At 39.6% G+C, this 17,039-nt stretch overlaps 1 protein-coding gene across 1 annotated transcript in view; it reads left to right on the top strand.

The window, feature by feature from the left end:
• The first annotated feature begins 986 nt into the window (after nt 1-986).
• Nucleotides 987-17,039, top strand: part of LOC147881431 (uncharacterized) — a 32,348-nt gene continuing 16,295 nt past the window's right edge. The window contains exons 1-3 of the mRNA XM_087402391.1: nt 987-1,281; nt 1,364-1,774; nt 1,855-1,976. Coding sequence (XP_087258517.1) covers nt 1,209-1,281; nt 1,364-1,774; nt 1,855-1,976 — 606 coding nt within the window. The 5' untranslated portion in view covers nt 987-1,208. The remainder of the gene's footprint in view (nt 1,282-1,363; nt 1,775-1,854; nt 1,977-17,039) is intronic.

The raw sequence follows: 17,039 nt of genomic DNA, 5'->3' as shown, positions 1-17,039 counted from the left end.
GTGAATTGAATTTTCTATATTTTGTTGCATTTATTTTGAAGTTAAGTGACTGACATGTCATCTTTGGATAGGTGTTGAATTGTATAGATCCTGGTCTTGGAGAGGCTTGGTTGGAAAAGTTGTTTGCCTTGTGCTTTGATGGTGCAGACTCTTGCGTGACATTGGAGAAGCTCCAACTCATTGCAAAGTCTGATTTGAGATTAGAAAAAAAAAATATTTTCCTTTCTTTGTTAGAAGCCACTAAACCTATGCGAGATATGTACTTCATGCCTGTGGGCGACCTTGAGTACAGAGGGTGTGTTTCTTCTACCAATACAAATCATCTTTCATGGTGTTTGTTTGTTTCTTGCCAATAACATGACTCTTATTTTTTTATTATAAAATTGCATCAACTTTTACTGTTTAGGTGGATTAGTAGAGAGATATTTTTGGAGAAGGTGGAGAGACAGTCATTGAAAGTTCTTGAAGATTTGAGGGTGATCACAACAATGGGCATGCCTTTGGATACCCCTAAGGATTACACATTGCAGCAATACATGGAGGATATAAAACTGGAGGGGAGAAAACATATGTTTGTGGTGCTAAGATCAAAGGAAACAAAGATGGAGAGCAAGGGTGGAAAAAAAGGAGATGGACTATCTGAGTTAGACATGGCTGCCCATAGGGTGGTTTATAGGTATGTTGTCAATTCATTCGAAGGTTCATTTTTCATTTGTCTATTTTTGTGCTATTGATTCATGTAATTACACAATCATTGATGGTTGTTCCACTTGATTTCTTGACCCTTTGATGGTTTGGGACATCCAATTTTTTTGTGTTTCTTGGTTGATAGATATCTCTCCCACTTGGCAATAGAGAAAAGGATCTCTGACATTCCAAATTTGTGCAAGAGTTGGGTGGAGATTGGTCATGCTGCATGCATGTATCCACCTGGCATGCATCGTCTCTCTCAATGGGAATTAGCACATTGTCCCTGGTGGATAGATTTTCCTAAAGGACAAGTACTGGTGCGAGAAAGAGACTTGTACAATACTTATGCTTCACAAAAAGCCAATGAAGCAAGTAAGGACAAAGTGGAGGGAAGCTCAAGGAGAGATAAGAAAGAGAAAGAGAAACAAGAACATCCTACAGAAAAAGGTAAGGAAGATACAATATGATTGTTTGTTGATGTTGTCTTCAATTTGTTTTGACATTGCATTAATAAGTTTATGATTGTTCTCTTTCTAGATGAGGGACCATCTAGTCCTATGCGGCATGAAATGGATCACATAGAGAGTGCAGGTAAGGGTGTTATTGTGTTCTGCATATGTAGTTGTTCCTTTAACACTAGTTTTACCTGTAATTAATTTGCTTTTGCATATAGGTGGAGAATCAATCTCGGGACTTGTGAAGCAATACGTGTTCCATCGATCACAGTCACCTGACATTTCCTTGGCCCGTGGCATCACACCTTTGTTTGCTTGTACAGTTGGAGATTACATTGCAATGGGCAAAGACTTTGCTGACTCTAAAAGAAATGATAAGTATGCTATTTTGCATGAGTTTTTTATTACAGTGGCTAGTCGAGATCAGGACTACAAGAGGATGGGTAAGAAGGTGAAGTGGGCTTCAGATTTTATATTGCTCGATTTTCCATCTGGCTATCCACTTGATGAGAGAGGATCCACTCCTACTTGGAATGTCTTGCTCGAGGACCATGTGCGGCATGGGCTTGCAGTTGCATCAGCTTCTTTGTCTGATAGTGGTTGGTTGGCATGCATATGTCCTTTGGCAGGTAAGGCACAATACCACAATTGACATTTCACATTTTTTGTTTCCATTCTACTAGTTTTAAATAAAATTAATTGCTTGTAGGACAATGTATTGGTTGGATGGAACGGTTTGCATATGTCCAGGGCTTGGAGGTTGTCAGACGTGTGATCATTCATGACAAGTTTCCATATGGATTTTGTAGAGAACATGATAATAGTGTTAAGGTAAGCTACCATCCCATGCATTCTATGTTTGCATTCCATGATAAAAGTGTCTTTGACAAATGTCTCCTCGTTAGTCCTATGCATGCTATGTTTGGAAGGATAAGTCCTATGCATGCTATCTTTGCCATCTTTCATGCTATAATGCTTGCTAGTTGAAGTCAATATACTATACATGTTTTTCTCCATGTGGTTTCTAGATGCAATCTTCAGTATTAGCTCTAATACGTAGAGCAAAGAAGAATCCAATAGTTTTTTGGGAGGAGAGCTTTCCACTTTTCCAACAGCTTTTGATTGATCCACGTGAAGATGTCTGGACTCATTACATACCTCCCTCTGCAAGGACAATCGTGCCGATGTCTTCTCAGCTAGCACGAGGTGGACTAGAGAGGAGTAGTTTTTTTGTAGGTTGCATTATGTCTCTTCTCTGTGTTCCTGGAGGGCTGGTTCTAGAGATGGGTTGTGGTACAGCCCCTCTTATGCGTGCTTGTCAGGCCATTGGCAGGCCTTGTTTTTCATTTGATTCAGACAACGGTATTATGGCTAGCATTGTTGAGCCACTTGTGGCAGATCATTCTGGAAAACGGATCAGGTCAGAGCATGATGGAGAGGGGGAAGAAGAGAGAGTGGAACCTGTCACAAACCCCTTTGATGAGTAGTATGCTACTGGCCTTGAGTTTTTTTGTTATATATTTTGAATGCTAAAATTGAGGACTTTGAAAGTGTTATTTAGCATCTTTATAATATGGTAGATAGTGAACATTTACGGGTGCCTTTGAATCAAGAAAGTACAAATTTTGATGCTTTGGATAGTGTTTGTAAGGCCTTGATCTAGCAATTGATTTTTTTTGCTTTTTGTTGGTAGCGAATTGTCTTTTGTATAACACATAAGGATGGCAAGTTCTTCTTATTAGAAATTATTTTCATTGTTCCACTTTGACTTACTTTCCTTTGAAATGTATGTTTTGTTGTAGTTTGTTGCCATGCTATGCAGAAAAAATGGCAAGATTCATGACAGCCGACAAGAGATATGATGAGTGGCAATTAGATAAACCACATGCGCGCAACTACTTTCTTGATGATGAATGTCAAGGGGATTAGAACATGGTTTAAAACACCATTTTGTTCATAGACTGATAATTGTTGTGGTGAACCATGGATACATTTGGAAAGTTTTGGTCTAGTGCATTTTGCGGGTGAAGTGGTATATCAATAGTCATCTATGTTATGAGTTTGGTAATTAGTTTATGTTCTTCAAGTGAAAGATAGGGTGAATTGTAAGTCTGATTATTGGTATGCTTATTATGACAACATCTTGCTATAGTAAGTTCGGTTTCAAATTTGTTCTCATCGGACGAATTGTAAAAAAACTCGCTCGCTTCATTGGGCCCGCTCGTTTTTTCTCGCTCGCTCTATTGACTACCTCCCGAAATACTAATAGAAGGCTAGTACATAACTTTTCTGGCTCTCTCATGCCATCCTTTAAATGCCTGCATTTCCTGTTGATTGGGAACATTAGGAAGAACTGGTTCCTCTTCATTTCCTGTAATGAACTCCCAATAGCCTTTTCCCATAAGGAAATTCTTCATTCTAAACTTCCATGCCTGGAAGTTGTTCTTGTCAAGCTTTTCAGTGACAATCTATGAAAGAGAATCAGATGCCATTACAGAACACTGCAAAATATTCTATCACTGCAAAAACACAGCTTTTGCCTCACACACGGGAAGATTTGCAAAACTGACGAAAGTGGTATTTGACCACACAGTCACTTCCTAGTGACGATTTTACATCAATAAGCAACAAGGATGATTCTACAACTCCCAATATCTCTGCGCACAGGCATACGATGCAATTTTTGCAGCAACTTTTCACGGATCAGCAGAGCAGTGGTCGCACAGCAAAAACGGGGCCTTTTTTTGAGTGCCTGCAAAGAAGTTCCACCTTCAAAACGGGCCCCGAAATGGCCTCGAATCAGAAATTTAAAGTTACCGAGGGCTTTGTCCTTTCCGCAGCATATACTGTCCCCTCTCGTCACACTGCGAAGGGCGTCTCAATCTGAAACAGTGCACTCTTGCACTTCCGGCTATGCAACTTGCAGAGATTTGCTCCCAAACTTGAAAAAGGAAAGCAACACTGGTCCTCTTACCAGGACACCGCAAACTTGGTTTGCTTTCTTGAGCTCCTTACCACGAACAAGGCTCTGATACCATGTGAAGATAGTGGGAGAGAGGCAAGGAGTCTCACTTGCGGCTTTTTCACATACACAATGGGGGAATACACACAAAGGTGGAGGCTGAAAACAGTTTTCCTCTTCTTAGTTGTGAAAGCCAAAAGAAGTCAGGCCAAAAAAGCCAAATAATGTGTAACATGAGTGAGGCATGTCAGGCGCTCAGGGCTAATGCTCCAAGAACATGATCTGGCTCCATGTATCAAGGCTATGTGATAGCTCTCTGGTGTGACACAAAGAGCTCACGTATCTGCATCTGTCGAGCTATTTGGCACTATGGTGGGAGGCGTGGTCTCCTCGATCTCTGGATCTTATGGGCCCTAGGGGGGTCACTCATGTTATATGTAACCCTATCACGTGAGTTCAACATAAGGATATTTTTAATTTCTAAAATTTATAGAATTCAACTTACATAAGGGATTATTCAAAATGATTTAAGAAAAAAATTACAAATTTGTATAGAAAAAGGATACATTTCATTAATGAAAAATCTACAGATAAGGGATTTTACAAATAAGCCTTGAACGCATGTGATATAGAGACTTTATATAGAGTGACCCCCCCGAGTGATGGGCTATGTCAAGTGTAATGCCACCTCTTTGTTGGTCACCTTTGAGGAGAGCCGAGATAGGTCGAACCTCAATCATCTATGCTTTGGTCTCTTGTCATATGTGAGATCCCCATGTTCCTTGTCTAGTAGTGGTGTCGTGTTGACTCCCTCTATTAACCCATCTATCTCTCATGTTAGCTAGCTCCTTCTCTACTCCTGAGTGCCCTAGAGCTGACTCAAATGCATAGAAGTCAGTGACGTGCCTCTGCACTCAATCCACCTCAGTGTCCTGTCATGTGGTGGTCACATTCTGCTACTCTCTACTCTATCATAGTAGTGTCTCTCTGTGTCTCCACATCTCCATTAGGTAGAGTTCAACACATACCTAATCCTAGAAGTGGATCAGTTGTGAGAGTGGGCCAAAGTTGTGTCCCTTCTAAAAAAGGCAATGGCAATGCCCTCGGATCTTGTAGTAGGTAGGACACATACAAAGAAAGTGCTCCTCGGCCTCGACCTAAACCATTTTGTATAGCATACAAGTGTGGAGATATCGAGCTCCACTCATGATATGCTAGGGTGGCCATTGTGCATTTCCGTCACTAACTTGTTAGCTACAGATGCGGTTGGTACACTGCCCATGAATAATAGCTAGATGACAGCTATCTTTATGTACTCTAGTTAGTGGCTCGGTTAGTATGCCACCTACGTTAGCTGAGTTTGGTTTGAGACCCACATATAGGGTTCACCTATTCCTTTTGTACTTAGAGATTTCTTTTTGCTTTCACAACTAAGAAGAGGAAAACTGTTTTCAGCCTCCACCTTTGTGTGTATTCCCCCATTGTGTATGTGAGAAAGTTGCAAGTGAGACTCCTTACTTCTCTCCCATTCTCTTCACATGGTATTAGAGCTCGATTCATGGTAAGGAGCTCAAGAAAGAAACCAAGTTCACGATGTCTTGGTAAGAGGATCAGTGTTGCTTTCCTTTTTTGAGTTTGGGAGCAAATATCTGCAGGTAGCACATTCGAAAAGTGCAAGAGTGCACTGTCTTAGATTGGGACGCCCTTCGTGGTGTGGCGAGAGGGTAGTATATGCTACAGGAGAGACCAAAGCATTTGGTGACATTATTTTTTTGATTCGAGGCCATTTTGGGGCCCATTTTGGTGGCAGAAGTTTTCCACAAGCACTCAGGAAAGTGCCCTGTTTTCGTTGTGTGCGACCACTGTTCTACAGGTCAGTGAAAAGTTATCGTAGAAATTACATCATATGCCTATGCGCAGAGATTTTGGGAGTGACAGAATCATTCTTATTGCCTATTGATGCATAATCGTAACTAGGAAGTGACTGTGTGGTCAAATACCACTCTCATCAGTTTTGCAGATTTGCCCTTATGAGGCAAAAGTTGTGTTTTTTGCAGTGAGACAATATTTTGCAATGTTCTATAATGGCGTCCGATTCTCTTTCACAGATAGTCACTGAAAAGCTTGACAAGAACAACTTCCAAGCATGGAAGTTTAGAACGACGAATTTCCTAAAGGGAAAAGGCTATTGGTAGTTCATTACTGGAGCTGAATAAGAACCAATTATTCCTAATGTTCCCAATCAATAGGAGTTGCAGGCATTTAAAGGATGGCATGAGAGAGCCAGACAAGTTATGTACTTACTGTCTATCAGTATTTCAAATTCTATGATTGTGCATATTCAAGATGCAAGCACGCCGAAGGAGACATTGGATACTTTGACAAAAATGTATAGCACAAATATGCAAGCCAGGAAAATGCAGCTCAAGCAGGAGTTGCATAATGTGTAAAAAGAAAATATGAGCATCAATGACTACGACATGAAGGTGAAGAAGATTGCAGATGCACTTGCTTCTATTGGGTTGCCACTGGAAGATGATGATTTAGTTTCTGTGACCTTGAATGGTCTAGGAAAGGATTATGCACAATTCTGGACATCCATTGCCGTTCGTGAGAATTTTCCTGATTTTGAAGAGTTGATTGCTCTTCTAATTTCTGAAGAGTAGAGAAATGGTAGTGCATCTTCTTCTGGAGGAACTTCAAAAGAAGCTGCCTTCTACTCCAATGCTGGAGGAGGTAGAGGTAGAGGTAGAGTAGGCCGATTTGGAGGCCGTGGCAGAAATCAGAATATGCAGCAAATTCAAGAAAACCAGTCCTATGGAGGAGGACGTGGTAACTCTAGAGGCAGGGGGAGCCAAAGAGGTCGTGGTGGATGGCAGAGAGGCCAAAATGCAAACAGCAATGTTGAATGCTACTATTGTGGTAAAATGGATCATATGGCTAAAGACTGCTATAAAAAGTAAAATGACATCATGACTGGAAAATTGCAACAAGGCAATTATGCATCCTCTAGTAGACAGGGTGATGACAGAAATGAGCATTTGTTTATGGTGTAGAACATGACCAATTCTATGACAAGTGCAAAAGAAAGCAATGATGTGTGGTATGTTGACTCGGGTGCATCAAACCACATGACAGGTCATGCAGAATGGATTCCACATGCAAGGAAAATAAAAAGACTAGGATTTGTGGAGACTGGTGATGATACTGCACATCCTATTGTGCAGATTGGTAAAATTCATGCAGGATGGGAAAAAGAAATACTGTCTGATGTATTTCATGTCCCAAATATCACCAAGAACCTAGTTTTTGTTGGTCAAATGGTTGTGTAGGGTTTGCAGCTCAAATTTAATCCTCATGGATGCTTTGTTGAGGATATGAAAAATAAAGGTGGCTTGATAGCAAAAGGGAAGAAGAAGGGTAGGATGTTTACGTTGGATGCAGACATGCCTGAATTGAGTGCAACAATGCTTGCACATGGGACCGGTGTAGTTGCAGATATCGATATCTGGCATAAATGCATTGGTCATGTAATGTGCAATGACTTAAATTAATATAGGCCCAAAATATTATTGCAGGATTGCCTAAGTTCAAAGTTGTAGAAATGCATAAGGTATGTGAAGCCTATCAATTTGGAAAACAAGCAAGGAAACCATTTTTTAGACATATTCAAGAGAGTAAGAGACCATTGGAATTAATCCACTCTGATGTGTGGACTACTAAAGATGCATCTATTGAAGGCTATCATTATTTTGTCACTTCTATTGATGACTACAGGATAAAAGTTTGGGTGTATTTTATGAAAAAGAAAAGTGAAGTGTTTGGTCATTTCAAAGCTTTTAAAGCTATGGTTGAAAAAGAAACAGGCTTGCAAATAAAATGCATAAGGTTAGATGGAGGGGGAGAGTACCTCTCAAATGAGTTTGCAAGGTTTTTGCAGGAGCATGGTAGAAAGCAGCAATATTCATGCAGTCATACCCCACAGCAAAATGGACTTGCGGAAAGGAAAAACAGGCATATTGGAGAGGTATCTCATGCCGTGCTCAACGAAAAAGACCACCAAGGTTATTATTGGGTTGAAGCAATTGCTACAATAGTCTACATAATGAACAGGACTCCCACTATAGCAATACATGGCATGACGCTAGAGGAGAGGTATACTGATAGGAAACCAGATATTTCTCATTTGAAAGTTTTTGGTTGCATTTCCTATGTTCATGTGCCAGACGAGTTGCCGAGTTGAGATCCAAGTTAAATCCAAAAGCTAAGAAGTGCATCTTTATTGGTTATTCTCTACAGCAGAAAGGGTATAGATTCTATAACCCTTCTACTCATAAGTTTACAGTGAGTAGAGACGTTGTTTTTGATGAGATGAGTAGCTGGTATAAACCATAAATGTGATTGATGATGTAGATGCACAAATTGGTAATGCTGCACAGAATTCATAGGAGCAATCACAAAATATTAATGGACCTATAGTGTCCTCTAACAGTGGTTCACATACTTCGCCATGGACAGGTAGATTGAGAGCAAGAGGATCTCCTCAAAGCAATGCAGATAGTGGTATGCAAGTATCAGGAAAAGGAAAAGAGAAAGTAGATCAGCCCATGGTTGATGTGAATGTAGGTCACTCTTATGTGGATGGTGAATCCAGTGGCTTAGAACAGAGCCTTGATGATTTGGGTATTCCTTCTGTTGTTACACTTGGAGTAAGGAAGATAAGGGATGTTTTGAGAGCATCTGGTCGTGAGCCTATTTTGTGCAGGTCTACCAGAGCTAGGTATCTTGTGGATAGGCTGAAATATGATGGATTTATAGACATTCACTATGCCTATATGGTCAAAGTGATACATGAACTAGAACCCACTTCTTTTGAGCAAGCCATGGGAAAAGAAAAATGGGAGAAAGCCATGGATGAAGAAATGGATGCCTTAGAAGAAAATGCTACATGGGAATTGGTGCCTTTGCCCAAAGACAAGAATGCAATTGGCTACAAGTGGGTTTATAAGGTGAAGCACAATGCAGATGGTTCTTTGAAGTATCCTATGGATAGGCTGAAATATGATGGATTTACAGCCATTCACTATGCCTATATGGTCAAAGTGATACAGGAACCAGAACCCACTTCTTTTGAGCAAGCCATGGGAAAAGAAAAATGGGAGAAAGCCATGGATGAAGAAATGGATGCCTTGGAAGCAAATGCTCATGGGAATCGGTGCCTTTGCCTAAAGACAAGAATGCAATTAATTGGCTGTAAGTGGGTTTATAAGGTGAAGCACAATGCAGATGGTTCTGTGAATAGATACAAGGCAAGATTAGTTGTCAAGGGGTATGCACAGACATATGGCATTGATTATGAAGAAACATTCAGTCCGGTTGCAAGGATGGCAACCGTAAGAGCAGTCATTGCTATGGCTGCATCAAAGGGATGGTCTTTACATCAGATGGATGTAAAGAATGCCTTCTTGCATGGTGATAGGCAAGATTAGTTGTCAACGGGTATGCACAGACATATGGCATTGATTATGAAGAAACATTCAGTCCGGTTGCAAGGATGGCAACTGTAAGAGCAGTTATTGCTATGGCTGCATCAAAGGGATGGTCTTTACATCAGATGGATGTGAAGAATGCTTTCTTGCATGGTGATTTGCAAGAAGAGGTCTAGTATATGGAGCAACCACCAGGTTATGCTCATGATGTTCATCCTGAGTTTGTTTGCAGGTTTAAGAAAGCCTTGTATGGCTTGAAGCAAGCACCTACAGCATGGTCTGACAAGATAGGATAGTATCTTGTCACTATTGGCTTTCAGATTTCCAAGGCAAATTTCTCACTTTATGTGAGAAAAACAGAGAAAGGCATTATGATGTTTGTCATTTATGTTGATGATTTGATCATCACAGGTGATAGTGATGAGAAAGGCCCGTGATTACATAACTACTTGAACCCTATCCATGAGGGGACCTCCCACAATAGGTAGGCAAAAAAGGAAGAAAAATAGTTGAGGTTTTCTAAACGCCTCTGACACTAGCCCCCTCTCCCACTAGCCTCCCCCCCACTGTGCCCCGATGGCTTTCTTCCCACTTGTAGTCTTCCCACTAGAAATTGTAGACTCTCTCTCTCTCTCTCTCCCCCTCATGCTTCTCAACCTTCTCTCCAAAACCTTGGAGTCACAACTACAAGCTATGCAATAGAATGCGATATGTAGGATTAGGCAAACCCCAACCCTAAAAAAAATGCACTTTTGAGGTGAGGGTTGGGGTTTGCCTAATCCTACATATCGCATTCTATATATCGCACAATTTGTAGTTGTGACTCCAAGGTTTTGGAGAGAAGGTCGAAAAGCATGAGGGGGAGAGAGAGAGAGAGAGAGAGAGAGAGAGAGAGAGAGAGAGAGAGAGAGAAGGAGAGTTTTTTTGTTTGGAATTGTGGACACTTCACTTGAGCAAAGAAATTATCTTTTTCTTTATGCTTGCTTCTTGTATAGTGGCATGCCTATTTAGTTCTCCTTATGCATTATTATCTTCCATTATCATTTCCATCCTTGCTTGATACTTCCATGTTGATTGTCAAGTTGAAGGTAGTTAACAAGCATGCACAACCTTTATTTTGAATATAAAATTCTTCTTGCAATTGCATTTATTTTTTATAACATGTTGCTATTCCTACTCCATTTGTTTTTTGTAAGCATGTGAAGTTAGGTAACAAAAGTGTGTTAGACTTGTTATGCAATTCTTGTAAACAAATTATTGTAGCACTTAATAGGCTTTTATCATGTAATACATCTTCATAGTGAGATTTGAGGGCTCTTGTGTTAAGAGATTGTAATGTCTTTTGTTGTTTTATATGTGTGGAGAAGTAACACCTATTTCATTAATTTTGGACTTTTTCTATTGTTTTTGGATGAAGCCCAAAAATCCTTCCCAAATGAAAAGCTTACTTTGTGAAAATATCGTTCCCAAATCAAAATTTTACTTTCTGAAAATATTCTTCCCAAATCAAGTTCACTTTGTGGCACTATCATATTCACATAAAAATCTTGTTTTTTCAATCTATACTTTTGCACCAACATGCAAGAATTTGAAATAATCCTATTTTAGAAATTCTAGCTATACCTAAGTTATTTGTTAATTTAATTATTTTTTACATTTTTCCTTGACGTGATAAATTTATAAATCCATGAAAGGAGACTTAAATATTTCATGTAAATAACATTGTCACTCGCAATATGCACAAAATTTTTAAAACTTTTAATAAATAGAAAAAAGACATGATGCCATAAGACCCAAGTTTTGTGTTGAACCAAAGAATTATAATAGCAATTATAGCTATCATTATATCTTTACATTGAGAGATGTTGCTCTCAGCTGGAGTCTTTGTATCCAAAATGATATAGATTGAACATATATTTACAATTTAAATTGTTGCTCTTAAAGAGCCTCAATTTGTGCCATCTGCATAATTTGACTCCCCATTGTCTTATTGCACATTCGACCTCATTGAAGATTCGATGAGAGCGACTAGCATGGAGCAGAATGCAAACATGAGTACATTCTTATTTTCTCGCTAGTAATTATCAACTTGTATTCTCAAAGTTGGTGGTAGGCGACCTTTTTCTGCATGTACATTGTGAATTGCCTTCATAATAGATGATACAACTTGATTGCTATCATGTAGATGCAAGGAATCAATCCATATATCTGTAAAGAACTTAATTCCATGCACTAACACTCCACATAGATGTGTCTTTAGAAAGTGCTTTCCTTGTAATTTAGGTGGAGTGGCAACAAAACGAGGCAATGTTGTTGTATTCTGATCCATGCCATCTACAATAAGGCACATGTAGTCATCGGGATGCAAAATAGCTTGCTCCTTCCAAAATGCATATTTTTGTCTGGAATGTCGAATAAGGTCATGATGAGATTTTCAGTTTTTTTTGTATAATTCCCTTTGATTTGCACATGTTGCACTCTCAATCACTCGCTTTAAATCATCACAGACATTGCACTTTGACATTTTTTGCCTCCTTGGGATTTTAACATATCCAAAGTTCTTCTTCCAAAGAGTATACAAAGTATGAGAACAAGCTATAGCATCCCCTCTTTGCCTTTGCTTTTCTGCACTAGAGTCAAATACTTCAAGCTTTGTCAAGCCCATTGGAAGGTGCATTTCGGTGATCACGTCACCGTTAGGGAGTTTGGTAGATATATGGGGTTGAGGTAAAGCATTTTCATGTATGAAGTCTTGCAAAATTGTTGCTGCCCTTACAGTTGAGATTCTTGATTTGGAGCTTCCTCTATTACCATGAATGCTAAATTTGTTTCCGCCCTTTGCCTTGGTGACTAAATCCCAATATGTACCATGGGATAATCCAATAATATTGCGATATGCCTTATTGCAAATCTTTTTTCCATTTACGAGAGGTTTTACCTTTTGTCTTGAACTTAGCCTTTTATTTCCATTCTAAAGAAAGTAAGAGAGACTTGTGAGAAGGTATTCATTTCTTTCGCTTCCTCTTCTTTGCCACACGTGTCCTCTACATTCCCTGATGTCTGCAAGATCAATGAAGCGCATACATCTTTGCTTGCAACATAGATATCCCAATGCATTTAGCATGTTCTCCTCGTTCATTACTCTCTTCCTCTTTGTGGTTGCTTTTGTGGATCTACCTGGATTCGCTTTCTCTTCATGCATATGTATGACCGTTTTTGTTCCTCGTGCATGTTGTTATCTGTATTTATGCACTTCTTCGCCTCACATTTGTTTGTAACCAAGCATCCATGATTGGTCGTTGCATCCTTGGCCATATCACAATCAAAGTTAAATATTGAATAATCTTCTGTTGATGTCATCCACGTTTTTAACATACTCTTAGGACCATTCAATGAATTCAATATTCTACGAGAGTATTGAGAACCTTGAAACTCTTCCACTCCTGAGAGAACATCGCTCATTGGGACATCTTGCATGGCTTTCACAAATCCACAAGCTTGATTGACACCACGTTTGTTGTTAATATGCATGAACTCATCCACACTTGACAAGACATCGCTATTGAAACCTTTGCCCTTCTCACTGTGCAAGAATTCATCCACCTCAGATAAGGCTTCACTTCTAAAATCATTTTGTTTCTCGGAACCAATGAACCCATCCACTCCAGATAAGATGTCACTTCTATAATTGAGTACATTGAAATCATCCACATTTGAAGTGATAGAGCCTGGCACATGGGCATGCTTTTTAGGTCCTTTGATATTGTAGTATACCTTGTCTTTATCATTGAAAACCATGTGCCTCTTTCTCATGTTTAAAAATTGCATGCTCCATCTCATATTCTTGCCTACCTCATAGTAGGGATCACATAAGGATGTTATGTTATCAACCATACCATCATCAATAACTTTTAGAATCTTCATCTATGCAAATTACCATTGCTCCACATGTTCAAATCCCAATACTTCACCTTCTGCTATAGTCTTATTTGTAAATGATCTCATTTGTAAAATGTCCCCTATAGTAAAATCCAACGTGGTGCACTTTGTATTCTTGATAATGTCTGTTGCATAAGTCTCATCTTTGTCCCATGCTATAAATGATTTGTTGGATGTATTGTAGGGCATAACATCTCTAAGTGTTTCCATATCTCCACATTTATACTTTAGCTCAACATGTGCGCTAAGAATCTTTGATACAGTCACTACCACCTTATCTTTGCCAAGTCTTCGAAAGTGGCAACCTGAATTGGGATCACTATCATGGATGGTAGCAAATGCAACTACTTCTCTTTTGCTACATAAAATCACATCCATCCCTGGAACAAAATCTATAGCCATCTCCTTTGTGAGAGTCCTTCGCAAGCAAGCTACAGTAGCAACAATTACATAAATATTAGTCTTTTTCTGATAATCTACTCATTTATTATAATTTTTAATTAGTACTTAATTTATTGATGGGAGAAGTTATCTAATCAAGTACTCATTAGATGGACACACCAAGTTATCCTTTGCATGGTCGATCGAGCATTAAATACTATTTTTGCTCTAGTATCATGCACATCCGTTAAAAAACACGATGCTAGGTATCTTATCCGATCAAGTACTTATGGGATGGGCGTGCCACTTTCCATGAAAGTCAATTCCACCTAGTTAAAGGTGTGTGCAAAGTATTGTGCCCATCGAATATGCTTTGCATTGTCAATCAAGCATAAAACACCGTTTTTGCTTTAGTGTCATGCACAACCATAAAAAAACATGTCCTAGGTGTGTTATTCAAACAAGTACTTCTCAGATGGGGGCTCCACTTTGCATGCAAGTCGGATTCAACTAGGTTGAGGTTTGTTCAAAGTATTGTGACCATCGGATATGCTTTGCATGGCCGATCACGCATTATACACCATTTTTTCCCTAGTGATATGCACATTTGCAGAAAAACACGCCCTTAGGTGTGTTATCTGACGAAGTACTTATCGGATGGGTGTGCCTGTTTGAAAACATGTCAATGCCACCTAGGTTGAGGTGTAGGAAAAGTATTGTGCCCATCGGATATGCTTTGCATGGTTGATCGAGCATTAAATACCATTTTTGCCTTAGTGTCATGCACATTCGTAAAAAAACACACTGCTAGGAATGTTCTCCGATCAAGTACTTCTGGGATGGGCATGCCTCTTTGCATGTCAGTCACTTCCACCTAGTTGAAGGTGTGTGAAAAGTATTATGCTCATCAGATATGCTTTGCATTGTCGATGAAGTATAAAACACCATTTTTGCTCTAGTGTAATGCACAACCATAAAAAAACACGATCCTAGGTGTGATATTCAAACAAGTACTTATCGGATGGGGGCTCCACTTTGCATGCAAGTATATTTCAACTAGGTTGAGGTGCGTGCAAAGTATTGTAAGCATTGGATATGCTTTGCATGGTCGATCAGGCATTGTACACCGTTTTTCCTGTAGTGATATGCACAGATTCTATAAAAAAACACGACCTTAGGTATGCTATCTGACCAAGTACTTATCGGATAGGTGTGCCTCTTTGAGAACATTTCAATACCACCTAGGCTAAGGCATAGGAAAAGTATTGTGCCCATCGGATATCCTTCGCATGGTCGATCGGGCATTAAATACCATTTTCGCCTTAGTGTCATGCACATCCGTAAAAAAACACGCTGCTAGGTATGTTATCCGATCAAGCACTTATGGGATGGGCGTGCCACTTTTTATGTAAGTCAATTCCACCTAGTTGAAGGTGTGTGCAAAGTATTGTGCCCATCGAATATGCTTTGCATTGTGGATCAAGCATAAAACTCCGTTTTTGCCTTAGTGTCATGCACAACCATAAAAAAACACGGTCCTAGTGTGTTATTCAGACAAGTACTTATCAGATGGGGGCTCCACTTTGTACGCAAGTCCGTTTCAACTAGGTTGAGGTGCGTGCAAAGTATTGTCACCATCGGATATGCTTTGCATGGTCGATCACGCATTATATAACGTTTCTCCCATAGTGATATGCATTATCCGCAAAAAAACACTCCCTTAGGTATGTTATCTGACCAAGTACTTATCAGATGGGTGTGCCTCCTTGAGGAAATTTCAATACCACCTAGGTTAATGCATAGGAAAAGTATTGTGCCCATACGATATGCTTTGCATGGTCGATCGAGCATTAAATACCATTTTTGCCTTAGTGTCATGCACATCCGTAAAAAAACATGCTGCTAGGTGTGTTATTCGATCAAGTACTTATGAGATGGGAATTCCACTTCGCATGTAAGTCAATTCCACCTAGTTGAAGGTGTGCACAAAGTATTGTGCCCATAGGATATGCTTGCATTGTCGATCGAGCATAAAACACTGTTTTTGCCTTAGTGTCATGCACAACCATAAAAAAACACGGTCCTAGGTGTGTTATTCAAACAAGTACTTATCGGATGGGGGCTCCACTTTGTAGGCAAGTCCTTTTCAACTAGGTTGAGGTGCGTGCAAAGTATTGTCACCATCAGATATTCTTTGCATGGTTGATCACGCATTATACAACGTTTTTCCTGTAGCGATATGCACATCCACAAAAAAACACGCCCTTAGATATGTTATCTAACCAAGTACTTATCAGATGGGTGTGCCTCTTTGAGAACATTTCAATACCACCAAGGTTAAGGGGTAGGAAAAGTATTGTGTCCATCAGATATGCTTTGCATGGTCGATCGAGCAATAAATACGATTTTTGGCTTAGTGTCATGCACATCCGTAAAAAAACACGCTTCTAGGTGTGTTTTCCGATCAAGTACTTATGCGATGGGAATGCCACTTTGCATGTAAGTCAATTTCACCTAGTGGAAGGTGTGTGCAAAGTATTGTGCCCATCGGATATGCTTTGCATTGTCGATCAAGCATAAAACACCGTTTTTGCCTTAGTGTAATGCACATCCCTAAAAAACACGGTCCTAGGTGTGTTATTCAAACAAGTACTTATCAGATGGGGGCTCCACTTTGCATGCAAGTATCTTTTAACTAGGTTGACGTGCGTGCAACGTATTGTGACCATTAGATATTCTTTTCATGGCCGATCACGCATTATACACCATTTTTCCCCTAGTGATATGCACATCCGCAAAAAAACACACCCTTAGGTGTGTTATCTGACCAAGTACTTATCTGATGGGTGTGCCTCTTTGAGAACATTTCAATAATGCCTAGGTTAAGGCATAGGAAAAGTATTGTGCCCATCAAATATGCTTTGCATGGTCGATCGAGCATTAAATACCATATTTGCCATAGTGTCATGCACATCCGTAAAAAAACACACTGCTAGGTGTGTTATCTAATCAAGTACTTATGCGATGGGAATGCCACTTTTCATGTAATTCAATTCCACCTATTTGAAGGAGTGTGCAAAGTATTATTCCCATCCGATATGCTTTGCATTGTCGATCAAGCAT

This window comes from Dipteris shenzhenensis, chromosome 31 (genome assembly GCF_047967505.1).
Source record: "Dipteris shenzhenensis isolate YYH24624 ecotype China chromosome 31, Dip_SZ_1.0, whole genome shotgun sequence".
Lineage (NCBI taxonomy): Eukaryota > Viridiplantae > Streptophyta > Polypodiopsida > Gleicheniales > Dipteridaceae > Dipteris > Dipteris shenzhenensis.
This window is presented reverse-complemented; position numbering and strand designations above follow the sequence as displayed.